Genomic DNA, 14,530 nt, shown 5'->3' on the forward strand with positions numbered 1-14,530 from the left:
GTGATTATTATTTATTAATTGGTCCCTATTTTGACTTTTACATAAATACAAAAAGGTTTTGTAAGTAATAAAAATTATTATCTTTGTCCGCTTCTATTTCTTAGAGAAAGAAGATATCATAATTGTTTCCTTCATATTTCTAAACTAGAAAGTTGAAAACAGAAATTAGCTACTTAATTATTTATCTATATAAAATATAAATATACTCACTTTCACATCCGTCTTTTAGATATAATGTTTTTATTTTTTTGTGAACTATAAATAATATTTTATGTTTTCATTAAGTTAATTTATTTATACTGCAGAAAAAAAATATTTATTTCGTACTCATTTGAAATATTTTAGGTATAACTTTTATCTTTAGTTTATTTTAGGATAATATTTTGTTGACTCCTCACAATCTTTGAGTTATGAGAAATTCTCATTATGATGTTGCCTTAGTCAATGTTAATACTAATTTTTGGAGGCTACTTCAACTAAAGTACTCCTATATGGTCAATATGATATATTGACTTTATTATGTCTAGAATTGATTTAATTTTTTTAAAATCGTGCTATTTTCTATTAAAAGTAAAAAACTTATGTTGTTAACTTTTAATTTTTACATTGATTACACACATTTTTGTCATATAAATGCAAAACCAAACACATCCATGTCATTGCACCAAAATCTTGAAGCATGACACATGAAATGCTTAATACATGTCAATAAATTTCCAAAAATTAGAGAACCCACAATTTGTTGGTACTAGTTGCGACGATTTTAACTTTCTTAAGCTGTCTACTATTTTGTAATCAAAGCACATTCATCATCCCATATTATATCTATATTTATGCAACTTATATTGACCTCCAACTATACAAAAAGACGATTGGTTTTATTCACAAACACACAAAAAATATAAACTTTTCAACCAAACTACCACGTACATAATAGTAAAATGAAGACCTAATATAAACGACATTCCAATAAGTAGTTAACATTGGTTTGTCAATGTGAGTCAGTAACTAAGTTGAGTTTTATGGTTACCTAAATTTTAATGTGATTAACAATTCTGTTTCCTTCATATTAATTTGTCACTCCTTAACTATCTAACATTGTTTATTTTGGGTATCATCATCTGAGATAATGTAGACATGTTTGCATAAGATATTTTTTTATCCTTATTAAATTTCATTTCATCCTAGATCCGTACATATAAGAAAGTGTGTGCTTAATGAGCGTTAAAAAATTTGATTATGAATAAAATTGATTTTGGTTTATAATTTATTTTGAAGTTATGTGATTTATGCATGTTTGGGTGATTTTGGTTATAATTTATTTTGAAGTAAAATTTAATATATTTTTTTTATCTAATGTAGAAGTTACATAAAATTACTTCAATTCAAAATTAATTCCAAACTCATAATCAATTATGAAATCATCTCCAATATAAACCCAAATGTATAAAAAATTATCTAAAACCAATTATGACTCCAAATCAGTTTTGCAATATGAACATACACTCGAAGTATATTAAGTATATTTCAGCATGAAGTAAATTGGTAGCATGCGTATTACTCTTAAACAAACATAAACTCTCTCGCAGGGGTAATGTGCCTTGTGACATCAACCTCAAATTATAATAATAATAATAATAATAATAATAAAACCATCGTTAATAGTGTGATACACACATTTATTACATTTAACTTTATTTGTAAATCTTTTTGCTGAGCGCTAGAATGTCATTACATATGACCTAAACCATCACCACCAAGCCCAGTTGTGTTTTGAGGAGGAAACCACTGTAAGAATATCTCAGATCTTAGTCAAAATCAAAGTCAAACATCTCGTACCAATTTATAAAACAAGCTTGTGCCTATGTGGTTTTTCATCATTTTCCTTACTTTTAATTAAAAACTGTTCTACAAAAATAAATTCAAGATATATAAATTATACTTTTTAATATCCAACTAAACACACGCTGTTACAATAATTAATTTTTGTCTTGTATGATATTTAGGTTGTGCAGTTTAAAATATTAACTCTTCTTCCTCTATGTCAACTTTTATATAAACTATATATACTCCCTAGCTAATTAGAATAGAATAGAATAGAGTATGAGTGAATCGCACATTCTGTTGTTAAAAAATAAAATAGAATAGAATAGAACCTAAAATTTAAAGAATATTTTAATTTCATAAATATTAAAATAAAACAGATTAATTTCATAAATTTAAAGTGTTGCAGTAAACATTACTGTTGAGTTTGTACAAAATTTTATTTCTGTTGAGTGGTGTTGACAGAAATATCTCAAATATGTAATTATTATTCTTTTTGAATTCGAATGATCACATCATGACATCATCCTAAAGTTTGGTCAAAATGAATATCAAAACAACAGCAGTTAAAATAAATGATAAAAATACTAAATAGTAAACATTATAAAATAAATTTTGTTAATAACTACCAATTTATAAAAGTAATTTCAGAATAATTTACAAAACATGATTTTTCTTCTAACAAATGTATTCAAAGTTCAAACAATTCTGACAGTAAAAAAGCAGAATTATGGTGCTTTGAAATTTGTAAGAAGGTTGAAAAAATTACTACAGTAGTTGAAAAATGGAGGCAACGGCACAACACAAGAACGTTACAATGGCCGATCTGACCTAGTTTGACAGAAATCAGAAAAGTGAGTGATTGGCGTGTGTTCAGTTGCGTGCGTGTTTGCGGAAACAGAACTAATCCAAATTCCTTTCACTTTCTGACATCTCTCGTAAAACATAAAATAAAATATAAAAAAAATACAAAACTAAAAGTAGAAATAAAATAAAAAGAGAAAATTCTTTGATTTTATATTTTTCCTCACTCACGCACGCCCTGGATTTTCTTCCCCTACGCCTTCACCTTCACCTTCACCACCACCACCTATTTCTTATTTTCTCTCTTCTCGAAAACCCTAATTCATACGTCGCCGTTTTGTCTTTCTCTCTGAGTTCTCCACAGGATCAGGTACTCGTGGACCTCCTTCTCTGTCCATGCTTCCAAATTCGATCCTCAATTTCGTTCAATTCTGATTGATTCTCCTTAATTCCGTTGAATCCAGATTCAATTCCTGATCCATTCCCTTTCTGAATTTAATTGAAAACGTATCGAAATAAGAGTGTGTTTTTTTTTTTAACGAACACGAAGCTCTGTTATGCATGACTTTGCTGCTTTGGATACATAATAACTCTCTGAATTCAAAATTGCTCGTGTTGTTTGCTGAATTATGCATCCACGTGCACGCTCTTTTTTGGTTTCCTGAAGATTAGTGCTTTCTGTTTTGTTGTTCTGTTTTTTGTTTTCGTAATTGAGATAAATTGAATTGATTGTGCTAGATTTTGATTTTGCTTTGGCTCCTCTTTTTTTTTTTTTTTTTTCTGGTTAGGAACCGAAGCGTTGGAATGGGAGAATATGATGATAATGGCGATGAATCGAATTTCCATTTCCTGATGTGAGGAACAAAGCATCAACACCTTGGCTAGGTTCTTGTAGGGTTTGTTGAGAATCTTATAGTTTTTTTTTTTCTTTCTCGAATTCTTCTTCGCTTGATCGGGAATTGGAATTGTGAGTTAGATCAGGAAATAAGAGAGAGACATTTGATTGTGAATGGATTAGGAATTTAAATTGTCTGAAGATTTATTAATTGTTTTGTGAGAAGCAAGCATTGAATTGGATTTTACTTGAGGAGTAGTAGTATTATGGAGAACGTGTGTGATGTTAATCACTTGGATGCTGATGTTCTTTTGCCTCCTCGGAAGCGTCTTCTTGCTGGATTGAAAAAACAGAGTTCAGACGGTGATGCTGCTGCATCCCCACCTATGGTTGTTGCTTCTTGTGTTACAACAGTTTCTGAGGTTGCTTCCTCTTCCTATTCCAGTGAGTTTGAAGCCAGGCTTAAGAATTTGTTGGGTTCTCATTCTGATAACCCTAACCTTACCCCTGAGGAGGTTGTGGAGGCTTCAAAAGCTGCAGCAGTGGCTGCATCTAAAGCTGCAAAGGCTGCAAGAGCTGCGGCCAAGGAGAAGGCCGAGACTGCAGCAAAGGCAGTTGCAGCTGCCAAGAGGGCTTTGGATTTAGTTTCCTCCTTCTCTGAAGAGGCAGTGAGCAGCAAGGAGAGGAACCTAAAGAAGAACAAGCTCAAGAAGCACCTCCCAGTTCATCTCTTGTACAAAAAATACCAGCCCATTGAAAATTGTGGGACTGATGAAGAATTGGCCAGGAAGTTACATCGCGCCATGAACAGTTCTCCTAGGATCTCAAAGAATTCTCCCAATTCAGACTCAAAAGGGAGTAAACACAAGAAGCCCAAGAACTCTTCGAGTTTTGAAATGACTGAGGTTTCTGATGCCCGCATGGCACTTGGGCAGGATTGCTTATCTTTGAACAATGGGCATGCAGTGATGAGTAAGGTTGATTCTGAAGGCTCCATTCAAGAAGTGTGCTCAAACAAGGAAGATAAGAAGAGTCAAATGGAGATAACAGATAATGGGGAAGCAGAGTCAAGCCAGTCAAAGGAGAAAAACACAGAAGATTTGTCTTCTGTAGGTAGGAAGAGAGGGAGGGTGAAGCTAAAGAAGTTGCCCTTAAGCATTTGCACCTCCAAAGATAGGGCACAGCCAAAGGAAGGTGTGAGAGCTAGAAGTGCTCCATTGACTGAGATGAACACTGGTGGCAATCATCATCCTGTTGGTAACATCCCTTTGTTTCCAATGGAACCATCGACTGAAAGAGTGATTCCAATTGAGGCTACAACAACATGCAAATGCCAGGAGTTCAAGGCACCGGCTTGTATCAAACAGAATAAAGCTGTGCAATCATAATATTCAGATTCAGATTTAAATTGAGATGACTGGGGGCTAGAGAACTACCATTACAGAAGTTGATAGCTGAGGTAGAAATCATCAAGTTTTTTTTTTTTTTACATATATGGTCTTCTTTTTTTGCTATCATCTTTGGTTCTGTAATGAATTTGAACTGACTAAATGTAAATTTAGATTTTTAGTTGCTTGCATTACTTCTTTCGGTTCAAAAGTTGTGCTTCAGGTTAATTGATGGCCAAGCTTGAGTTTAGATAGGAAGATGCCATGAATTGAACAGCTTTTCCATTTGTGCTGCTTATAAGCTTTTTATTCCATCTCGCATTTGTATTGAGAATAAAATGAGAAAACTTGTTAGTCTTCTATTCATGCTTTTACCTTATTGTTGATTTTTCCTTATGCTCAAATGTCAGCTGCTGGTGTTTTTCATTTGTTGAGTTATTAATATATTTATATATTTATCCCTGTACATTTTAAAAAGTTCATTTTTTTAAAATATTTTTGATTTATTTGTCAATTTATAAGTTTAAGATGATATAGCATTTGCTATTTTATTAACTTTACTTTTATCGTTATTTTTAAATTATTTTACTCATTTATAAAGGAAATTAAAGAGAAAAAAAATGAAAATAATAGAAAAATAAATAATTTTTAAAAACATTGATTATATTTCTTAATTCTCACACAATAATTAATAATTTATGAAACGGATTCATTGATCAGAGATTTAGAAGTTGCTCAAAATATTCTAGTTGATAAATAAAGTGTTCTATGATTATCCAATGAAAAGAAACGTAACTACTTTCCGGCATTAAATAGGTGAGTTATGAAACCTTTATTGTGACAACTTTTGGAGAGATTTGTTCAGTAGTAGTACATTTTTTTACGCGGTCAGTCACTTGTAGTAAGTGTTACTCACTTGATTGTAGTACTAGTATTTAATAAAATTTTAAATATATTTGGGGCGAATACAAAGCAGCACCCTTAGAACATAAATTAATTGAAATGAGAATTTTTTATTAAAATGTGTAAAAACTCATATTTTTTTATGTTCTCACATGAACTTTACACTAAATAATTTTTCATTTTAATTTCTTAATCAATATCCTTAAAACATTCTTAGAAAAACTATTTTATTAAAATCAACCAACAACTGATATTGACTATTGCATGAGGGTATCGCAATACAACCTCCATTCTTCTGACAGCTATTAATAGAGTAGTTAGTGGCATTGATGATAAAGCCTTGGTATTTTGATTACTTGATTCGAAGGGATGTTTATATTATATGCTTGTCTAAAAGTAAAGAATGGGTTCATTTTCACTGTTTTGCTTTTAGCACAGTAGTATTTTTTTTTTTTTCTGGTACCAATCTTTTGCTTTTTGAGATGACTATTCCCTGGAGATGCTGAAATTAGTATCGCTAATATAAACTAGGCCTAACATTTGGATTTGCCCTTTTTTTTTTCAAAAAATGACTTGATGTTTTTTTTTAGATAGACTTGAAATTGAGGATATAAAACTTTGATTTTAGTATTTAAGGCTGAGATCGACGGAAAATGATTTTCTTTGGAACATGAGAGAAAATTACTTTATTTTCCATACTTTCGTATATTTTTAACCTCGTTTTATAAGAAGTATTTGAAAAATTCAGATATAGCTTCATGGCGTTTTTGTCACATGAATGAATAGATAAATGCATTCATTTATTATAAAATGCTGACACAATAAAGATGTGGCTTGACACTTCTTTGCAGAGCATTAAATCCATGTATACTAATAAGCTTACAAGCAAGTATTTAATATTACTATTAAATGCAAAGAATTTATGATAACATATTTATTTACATTGTTGTAAAAATATCAAAAGAAATACTTAATGATAAAATATATATAAGGTAAAAATATTAATTAAAAATAATAATGTATGAGAAAATTGAAATTATTTTTTTAATAAAATATGTATTCCATGTGTTTGATTTATTTCAAAATAATAAATAACTATAGAATATTTCTAGTATAAAATATAAATAACTTCCCCTTATTTATTGACCATAAATTATTACAAACACATAGAAGAGAATAATTTTTTTTTTATAATTTTCATTAAACAAAAATTATACGACTAGTTAATACTAGTAGTTATGATTTGTGAACGTGGGAAAGCCCTAAACACATAAAGACTAGAAAGTAGAAACTGTTTGTCACTTTCCTGCAGGCACTGCACAGGTAAAGAAAGAACTAGCTAGATTCATGTCAAAAGTAAAATGGCAATGAGTAAGAGTAACAAGTTGGTTGCAGTGACTTGAGTAAATAAAACAAGTGTCTAACCATTGCTGAAATTTACTGACGTGGAAAGAGGTGCTGCGTTTCTTACTACTTCTTCCGTCGAGTCACTGAATCTTTGGATAAGCACATACACCAACCCCAACCATAGACAGTGATATCAGAATTATCCTCCAACAATCAATATATACGTATTTTTTTATTTTATAAAAAGCTTGAAAAATTAACATTTTCCTTTTCCTTTATATATCATAATGAAGCTTATGATTGAAGTAGTAGTATTTTTACCGTTTGAATGATATTGTTAAAACAACATACATAAAACCTCTATTGTTTTATAAGTTATTAGTATTCGAAGGTTATGAATTGAGTTTTCATGATAGTTGTTAAAAACTTGAAGCTGAGCTTTCGAAATGGTTAGACATGTTCTTATTTTCTGTAATGAGGTCCATGGTAACGGGTAAGTACCAAGCAGAGGTGTAAACGCTACAAAAAAAAAATCATAAAGAGTACACAATTTTCAAACGTTAGGACTATTTCCATATAGTTATTGTTAAATAAAATTTAAAATATTTTATTCAGATATTGTGATTTTACACTAATACTATGATATATTATATTAATCAACATTAGATATGCATGTATTGTGTTAATCATTTACTGGAGACTCAAAACATGTATAATGATGAAATAAAATTACATCATTTTTGTTAAATATAAGAATTAAAAATGAATAACATTGTTATAGGAACTCAAACAAAAAACCTTGAGCTTATCATGAACTAAAAATTTATCTTTCAAACATTTTTTTTTATGATTGACTAAATTTATTGGGAAATCCAAAATCCTATCCAAACACATTGAATCATTGTGCAACTTAATTATTTTAAATCTATACTACTTAAATAGTTTATTAATCACTCCAATGCTTAATGGAAGTATTTTATATCTTTGTAAAGAAATATAAAAATATTTAATAATACTAAAATAAATAGCTATTATTATGATATAATATAATTTTATTACTTACCTAGCCACTTTAATTTAATTGTTTATGTTATGTTCAGATAACTTTAATTTTCTTTATTAACTCAAAAGTTTATTGACTATTTGTTTGATAAGTTTTTTTAAATAGTTTTTAATATTCTTTCAAACATTATTTGAAGTAATATTTTTTAAAATGCTAGTTTCTATTTTTCTATATTTTATTCTCTTTTTATTCATAAAATATTTATTCAATTTTTTTATTATCCTTTTTAAATATATCATTTATATCATTTTATATTTTTTAGTTACTTTAATAATTATTTTTATCAAACACTTATAATTTAATAAATTAACTTACAAACTTTCTACTTAACTTTTCAGTTAGTCTTATCAAACATATCTTAATCTCTTTTTAACTCTCTTTCATCTATATCAAACAATCCCACTTTTCAATCTCTTTCATCTCTTTTCACCCCTCACAGTTGGATTCCTTTTCATCCATCTCTCCCAAACATAATCTCTCTCAAAACAGCTAGAATGAAAAAAATTGGAAAATGGCCGTTGGATTTTCTTGGGCCCATTCCATCACTGTTCTTAGGCTCCTAGCTGTGCTAGCATCATTTCAATCCAGCTCCATTTAAGCTTTAAAGCTTAAACCGACAAAAAAAAAAACAGAAAGAGTAAAAAAGGGTTGAATGTAGCTTTTATCCAAACGAAAGACAGTTACGTTGAATGTAGCTTTTATCCAAACACACCCTAGTAACCATCTTCAAAAGTGTTGAGTCTTGCTTAACACTGACACATATAACATGGTTGTTGACAAGATGCTAAAACTAAAAAATTAAAAGGATAGAAAGTCCTCACATTAGAATCAACAAATTCATTTCTCCTATCCTGTGTTTTATACTATGAGTCCTGACTTCAATGGTGAAAAAGGGAAACACAAGAATGAACGTCATGCCATGACTTACAAGTTACAACATGTGAACAATATACACGCAAATTCTGCTGTCAGATATCTCTGAAGGAACAAAATTCTTTACTGATTTACATCTTTGTAGTTAATAATCCAATAGAAAGAATCTTATTAAAGTTTAACATAAAAAGGAAAAAAAAATCACAATCAATAGTGGTTCATGTGGAAGGAGGGGCGTAAAGATGTGACTTAGATTTTGACTCTGTCAAAACACAGTTCACCCCTTCACTTTCCCACCCTGATTTTAAGTTTGCTCATCACAACATCTACCTTTTCCACAGCAGATTCATTTCTCATTTCATTTGGAGGAGATTCCATGCAGTTCAGCCATGGGTGTTGCAGGCACTGTCGCGCGGTTGGTCGCTTCTCTGGCGCAAAATCAAAGAGTGGTAGAAGAAATTCTGAAAACTCTTGAGCATCATTCACTGAAAATTTATATTTATCAGTCAACAATTTGTCAAGTGGACAAAATTTTAGCCTTCGAATCCTTTTTAGATCCCCATGCCTGTCAAAGAAATCCTTGGATTGAGCTCCAGCAGTAGCGATCTGCAACCGACAAGAATTAGATATGTCTAGAATAGGAATAGATCTTCAAGAAATAATATAAGCATACAGTGGGAGTGTACTCTCACCTTCCGCGGCATCTTTCCAAGGAGTTCCATCATTAGGGCAAGGTGATCCTGAAAAATCAACACAATGCAGAGTTTATTATTCTGGTATAAAACAATCTGAAGGGTAGAAACTTGTGTTCAACAACTTTAGACAATCACAAGTCTACTACATTAATGATCATTAGTGATATTTTTTGGAATAAATCAAAGCGTAGTTCTGACTCCAGCAATTGCAGTTAAAATTTTATGTTAATAGCATGGAACTCATGATGCAAACAACTAATCTAGACCCTTTTCTTTTCAACAAGATCACCCAAGAATAAAAAAGCTTTAATGGTGGAAACCACAATTTGATAGTTTTCTTACTTTGGCTATTTCAAGAGTTATTAATCACAGATCACTCCGGTGAAACTTTGAATTTCATCCTTTGATTATACAAACTCGTTTTCAGAAATATAAACACAACCAGAAATGGTTCAGAACCAGAAAACATATTTTTAGTTCCACTCACAACAGGGCTGCAGCCTGTAAAAGGATCATAAGTAGATAGAAACAATGAAGACTTTTAGATAAATTGTCACATTAGATCGTTTCCAATAAAACATATGATCTGGCAAAAGAAGAAAATAAAAAAAATATAATCCAGGCACTTGAGACCGTATTATACAGTTACTATCAAAACTATTTTATCACGACAAATGCAAAAAATGCTCAAGTGGTGTAGAAAATTTGTCAACCTGACATCTGATGTACTGGTTTAACAAGGTGATTCACTGAATTTTGTTCTTCTTATATATCTTGTTATCTTTAACATATCCCACAATAAAAGCAATATAAGTGTATTTATATGTATTAATGACAAAAGATAGCATGATTCTACCATTTTTTCATATCGTTTCAGAAATCAGATAGTCATGCCACACTAAACAGATCACGTGCTTTGCACCAAATTGAAGCCAAAGGAACCACCATAAAAAAGAGTTATGTTCCAACCAAATGCGCCAGCATAAGTTGCATGTTGCCAAAACTAATAATCAAGAATTAGTTATAGCACCTATTCCACACCCAAACCTCCTCTCGAAAACTTATTCATCAAATTATCGAATGAAGTATAAATATTTTTATCTTTCAATAATGGCAAAGAAATCTAAGCTAGACAGTCTGTGCTAGAACATTTATCATAAATACAAGCATAAGATGAAGAAAGCAATTAAACCATTATAGTTTATTAGTGAAATTATCATACCTCATCCTCACTAAAACCTTGTCCGCCCTTGGGTGTAAACAACATATCTCCAGTGGCAAGTTCAAAAGCAATGCAAGCTAAAGACCACATGTCAACGGAGAAGGAATAGCCAGCCTTTAGTATAACTTCAGGTGCTCTATACTGCCTTGTCTGTATTTCTTCTGCAAACTGCTTATCAGCCCAACAAGCATTTCCAAAATCTACTATCTTGCATCTCACATCAATCCCATCGATATTTCTACCAGTCTTTGCAACATCTCCTGTTCCTCCCATTGATGCTCTTCTTCCAGATATCTTAGCAATTGCTGTCCTTGCTCTCCTTTTCAACCTTTTCTCAATAAGACTTGTAACTCCACCATTCGTGTTTCCCTCAAGCCGCTCTAGAATTGGGGAGAGTCCAGATCTTGAAGGGTCTTTGGCAGGATCAATGGTTGAACATAGAAGAATGTTTTCAGGTTTTAGATCAGTGTGGATCATACCAAGATCAGTATGTAAGTAATCCAAACCAATCAACACACACTTGCAAATCTCTCTAACTTTATTCAATGGAAGACCTTTATAACGGTTATATCTGATCAGGCGAAGCAAGCTATCGCCAAGAAACTCAAGAACCATGCAAAGATGCTGTCCATTTGGACCAGTGTGCTTAAAGTGGTCAATCAATTGAATAACAAATTTGGAATTTGACGGATCACGGTCAGCAATGGATGAAAGAAGATTGATCTCATGAAGGGCAGCCTGAGCAAACTGGGCCGAACTTTTCTGGATCTTGAGAGCAACATATGACTGAAAACGACAATCTTAAAATTAGATAAGATATGAAGAAAAAAAATACACTGGTGCACAAAAATAATAACAAGAAATTATCATTGGATGGGGCAAAAGGTAAACTCTGAGAAAACATGCACACCCATACATACATGCTTCACCTTCATAGAAGGTTTTTGAATTAAACATAAATACATGAACAAAGGATGAACTTGGGCATGGTTCTTGTAATCAATGCCAGGAAGACTATCGTTTCTATGTGGAACCACCCCACATGTATCAATGGAGAGTGTCATTGTGCATATGCTGTAAAACTTAATCATAATTTATTCTTTCTTTTGGTTTGCCCCCTTTTTGCTTTCTAAATTCAAGCTATAGCAAGATCCTACAAGTTAAGTGACTTACGGTAGCACAAGCCTTGGATCCATAAAGATGGCAGTTATACACATAAAAGACTCGTCAGTTTTAACACTCACCGAATCAAAATCTAACTTCAAAACGACAATCAGTTATTACCATTCCATATACACGTTCAACTAAGTTAAATACATATCTATTTTTTTTAGAAGAAATACATATCTATTAAACACAGAAAACAATTTAATATCACGGTTACCAAGGTGCTTAATCCACAAAAAGCACCAAACAGAATCAACGGCTCAAACAAGTGCAGCAGGGGCACATTTATTGCACCTTTGCATACAGACAAATCTATCAGCCATGTAAAACCATTCGCCATTTTCCGCTACTCCAGCATGCATAGATTTCATTTTGTGACACATGTTGAGCAAAATAAGGAATCATAGATTCATAGAGCCATAGTGGCAATCAATATCAAGAAGCCAAATAATCTCAAAACAGAAAACGACATCATAAATATGTCAGGAGGAAGTAAACAAAAACCGAAGATCTCGGAACCTCCGCAACATAAGCAAATTCCAACCAACAAAACACGCACAACAAGTAACACACACCGAAATCTTCAAACCCAGAATCCAAAACAAAAATGGGTGGTCTCAAAACGACACCTTTTGAAGAAAACAATTTAAAAAAAAAAAAGACAAAACAAAAAGAAAAAAAGAGAAGGGTATGAAACATACCTCAGTTTTAGTATCGTAAGCGAGCCACACGGTGGAAAACTGACCCCAACCCAACTTTCTCTGCGCTATGTACCTGCCGGCGGCGAACTGATCGGCGACTCTGACGGCGTGGTAGCCTCCTTTCCGGTAAGAGTCGAATCCCTCATCGTCTTCCTCCGACCCAGATGACGACGAACACGACATCACCTTCTGATCTATTCAGATTCAGCAAAAAAATAAAAAATAAAATCTGATTTTGGTTTCAAAGTTTGCCCCTTTTGATAATATTTGTTTTGTTTTGTTATCACTCAGAAATTGCTTGGACGCGAAGTCTTTGTTTTGGAAGATGGAGTGTTATTGTATTTGCGGTGTGTGTGGCCTTTGCGAGATGCAAGCAATTCCACTTTTTTCTCAGTGTTTTCTTTCTTCAAGTGATCATATTCATGTGTTAGCTGTGAAATGTGGGTCTTGTATTTTTCGCACTCTCCGTCTAAATTTTCATAGCCCACCCTCTTTTATTACGCTTATGCCCTTCGTTTTCCGCGGTTGGTTTACCTCTGACACTGACTATTTTCGGGATTCAATAAAATTGCAACTGTTTCCAAGTGAGGTGGAGTAATCATCCTTTTCCAACAGGTTTGTGGGTTCCTGTCATTTCCAACATCATGCACCTCTTTTTTCTTTTTTCTTTTTTCTTTTTTTTTTATGTGTGGCTTTTTTGTTTTTTTAGCGTTCACAGGTAGTAATTAGCTAGATAATTATCGATAATTTGAAGAGTTAAAACTAGGAAGTTTTAGTTAATTTATTTGGTTTGAAATCTTGTGGATTTGATTTGACTGATTGGTCTAGTGTGCCATCAATAATGTTGAACTAAAATTTCACGTATTTAATCACTTGATTTTTTAGTGGTAGTAATTAGGAAGTATCTCGTGCGTATTATTCTTTTCATAATTGAATGCCTGGTTGATCATTTTCAAGGTCAGTCTCTTTCTAACCACTCACTTGATGAATACAAACATCTTTCGAACTACTTAATTTATTTAATGTCTAACTACAACTAATATATAACCGATAAACTACCATTACTCTGTAATTTATAAAGTACATCATCAAAAAGGAAAAAAATATCAGGTGGATCCCATTAACAGTAGTTTCTCCCTCTGGCACATGGCATGACAGTCACAAAAAAATGATTTATAAGTGTTTCATTAATTTATCCATTTTAATCGTTGTTGTATTTGTTACTGGAATTATTAATGAATATGTTATATGGTAAGCTTTTAAATTTTACTATCAATCATTCCTTTTCCTTTAAAAGATTTTTAATACACCGTATGAAGCTAACAATTAATAAGACTGTAAAAAGTAGTGGAGTAAATTGGAATAGGGATTCTATTCTAATTGCATAGATTTGTATAATTAGAAATAAAATCACGTGGAAAGTGATTTTTAATTTTGGAAATAGAATGGACGCCAGAAGTTGGAAAATGGTATGAAAGCCTACGTAATAATATTATGATCAACGAAAATTTTACTAAAAATTTCAATCAGATTTTATGACGGATCATGTTGTAAAAAATATATATTATGATGAGGGAAGAGAAACATAATATTTTATAAATTATCAAAGGACAACTTGTATAAAAAATATATTTTATAATGATGACGGATCCTACGTAATTTAGTTAATAATATACTATGAAGGAAAAAATTAATAAGAAATCCTATT

The 14,530-nt window shown here is 31.7% G+C and overlaps 2 protein-coding genes across 2 annotated transcripts; one reads left to right on the forward strand and one right to left on the reverse strand.

The window, feature by feature from the left end:
- The first annotated feature begins 2,833 nt into the window (after positions 1–2,833).
- On the forward strand, positions 2,834–5,213 carry LOC114374128. The gene is made up of 2 exons (XM_028331729.1): positions 2,834–2,998; positions 3,417–5,213. Exon 2 carries the CDS (start codon positions 3,730–3,732, stop codon positions 4,849–4,851), a length of 1,122 nt encoding a protein of 373 aa, XP_028187530.1. The 5' UTR covers positions 2,834–2,998; positions 3,417–3,729; the 3' UTR covers positions 4,852–5,213.
- Positions 5,214–8,986: 3,773 nt separating this feature from the next.
- LOC114374127 (SRSF protein kinase 2-like) lies at positions 8,987–13,290 on the reverse strand. Its single transcript, XM_028331728.1, has 4 exons — positions 12,823–13,290; positions 10,955–11,740; positions 9,730–9,777; positions 8,987–9,643 (listed from the first exon to the last, which is right to left on the reverse strand). Exons 1-4 carry the CDS (start codon positions 13,003–13,005, stop codon positions 9,323–9,325), a joined length of 1,338 nt encoding a protein of 445 aa, XP_028187529.1. The 5' UTR covers positions 13,006–13,290; the 3' UTR covers positions 8,987–9,322.
- Between the last annotated feature and the right edge of the window lie 1,240 nt (positions 13,291–14,530).

This window comes from Glycine soja, chromosome 11 (genome assembly GCF_004193775.1).
Source record: "Glycine soja cultivar W05 chromosome 11, ASM419377v2, whole genome shotgun sequence".
NCBI lineage: Eukaryota > Viridiplantae > Streptophyta > Magnoliopsida > Fabales > Fabaceae > Glycine > Glycine soja.

What these genes read in the sequence shown, in the direction of transcription:
- LOC114374128 (XM_028331729.1), top strand. Translation starts at nt 3,730, where the DNA reads ATGGAGAACGTGTGTGATGTTAATCACTTGGATGCTGATGTTCTTTTG.
- LOC114374127 (XM_028331728.1), bottom strand. Translation starts at nt 13,005, where the DNA reads ATGTCGTGTTCGTCGTCATCTGGGTCGGAGGAAGACGATGAGGGATTC. An exon ending in AAGGTTTTAGTGAGGATGAG is followed by an intron (nt 9,778 to 10,954) that starts GTATGATAATTT and finishes TTGATTTTTCAG; the next exon opens with GATCACCTTGCCCTAATGAT. An exon ending in TTGGAAAGATGCCGCGGAAG is followed by an intron (nt 9,644 to 9,729) that starts GTGAGAGTACAC and finishes TGTCGGTTGCAG; the next exon opens with ATCGCTACTGCTGGAGCTCA.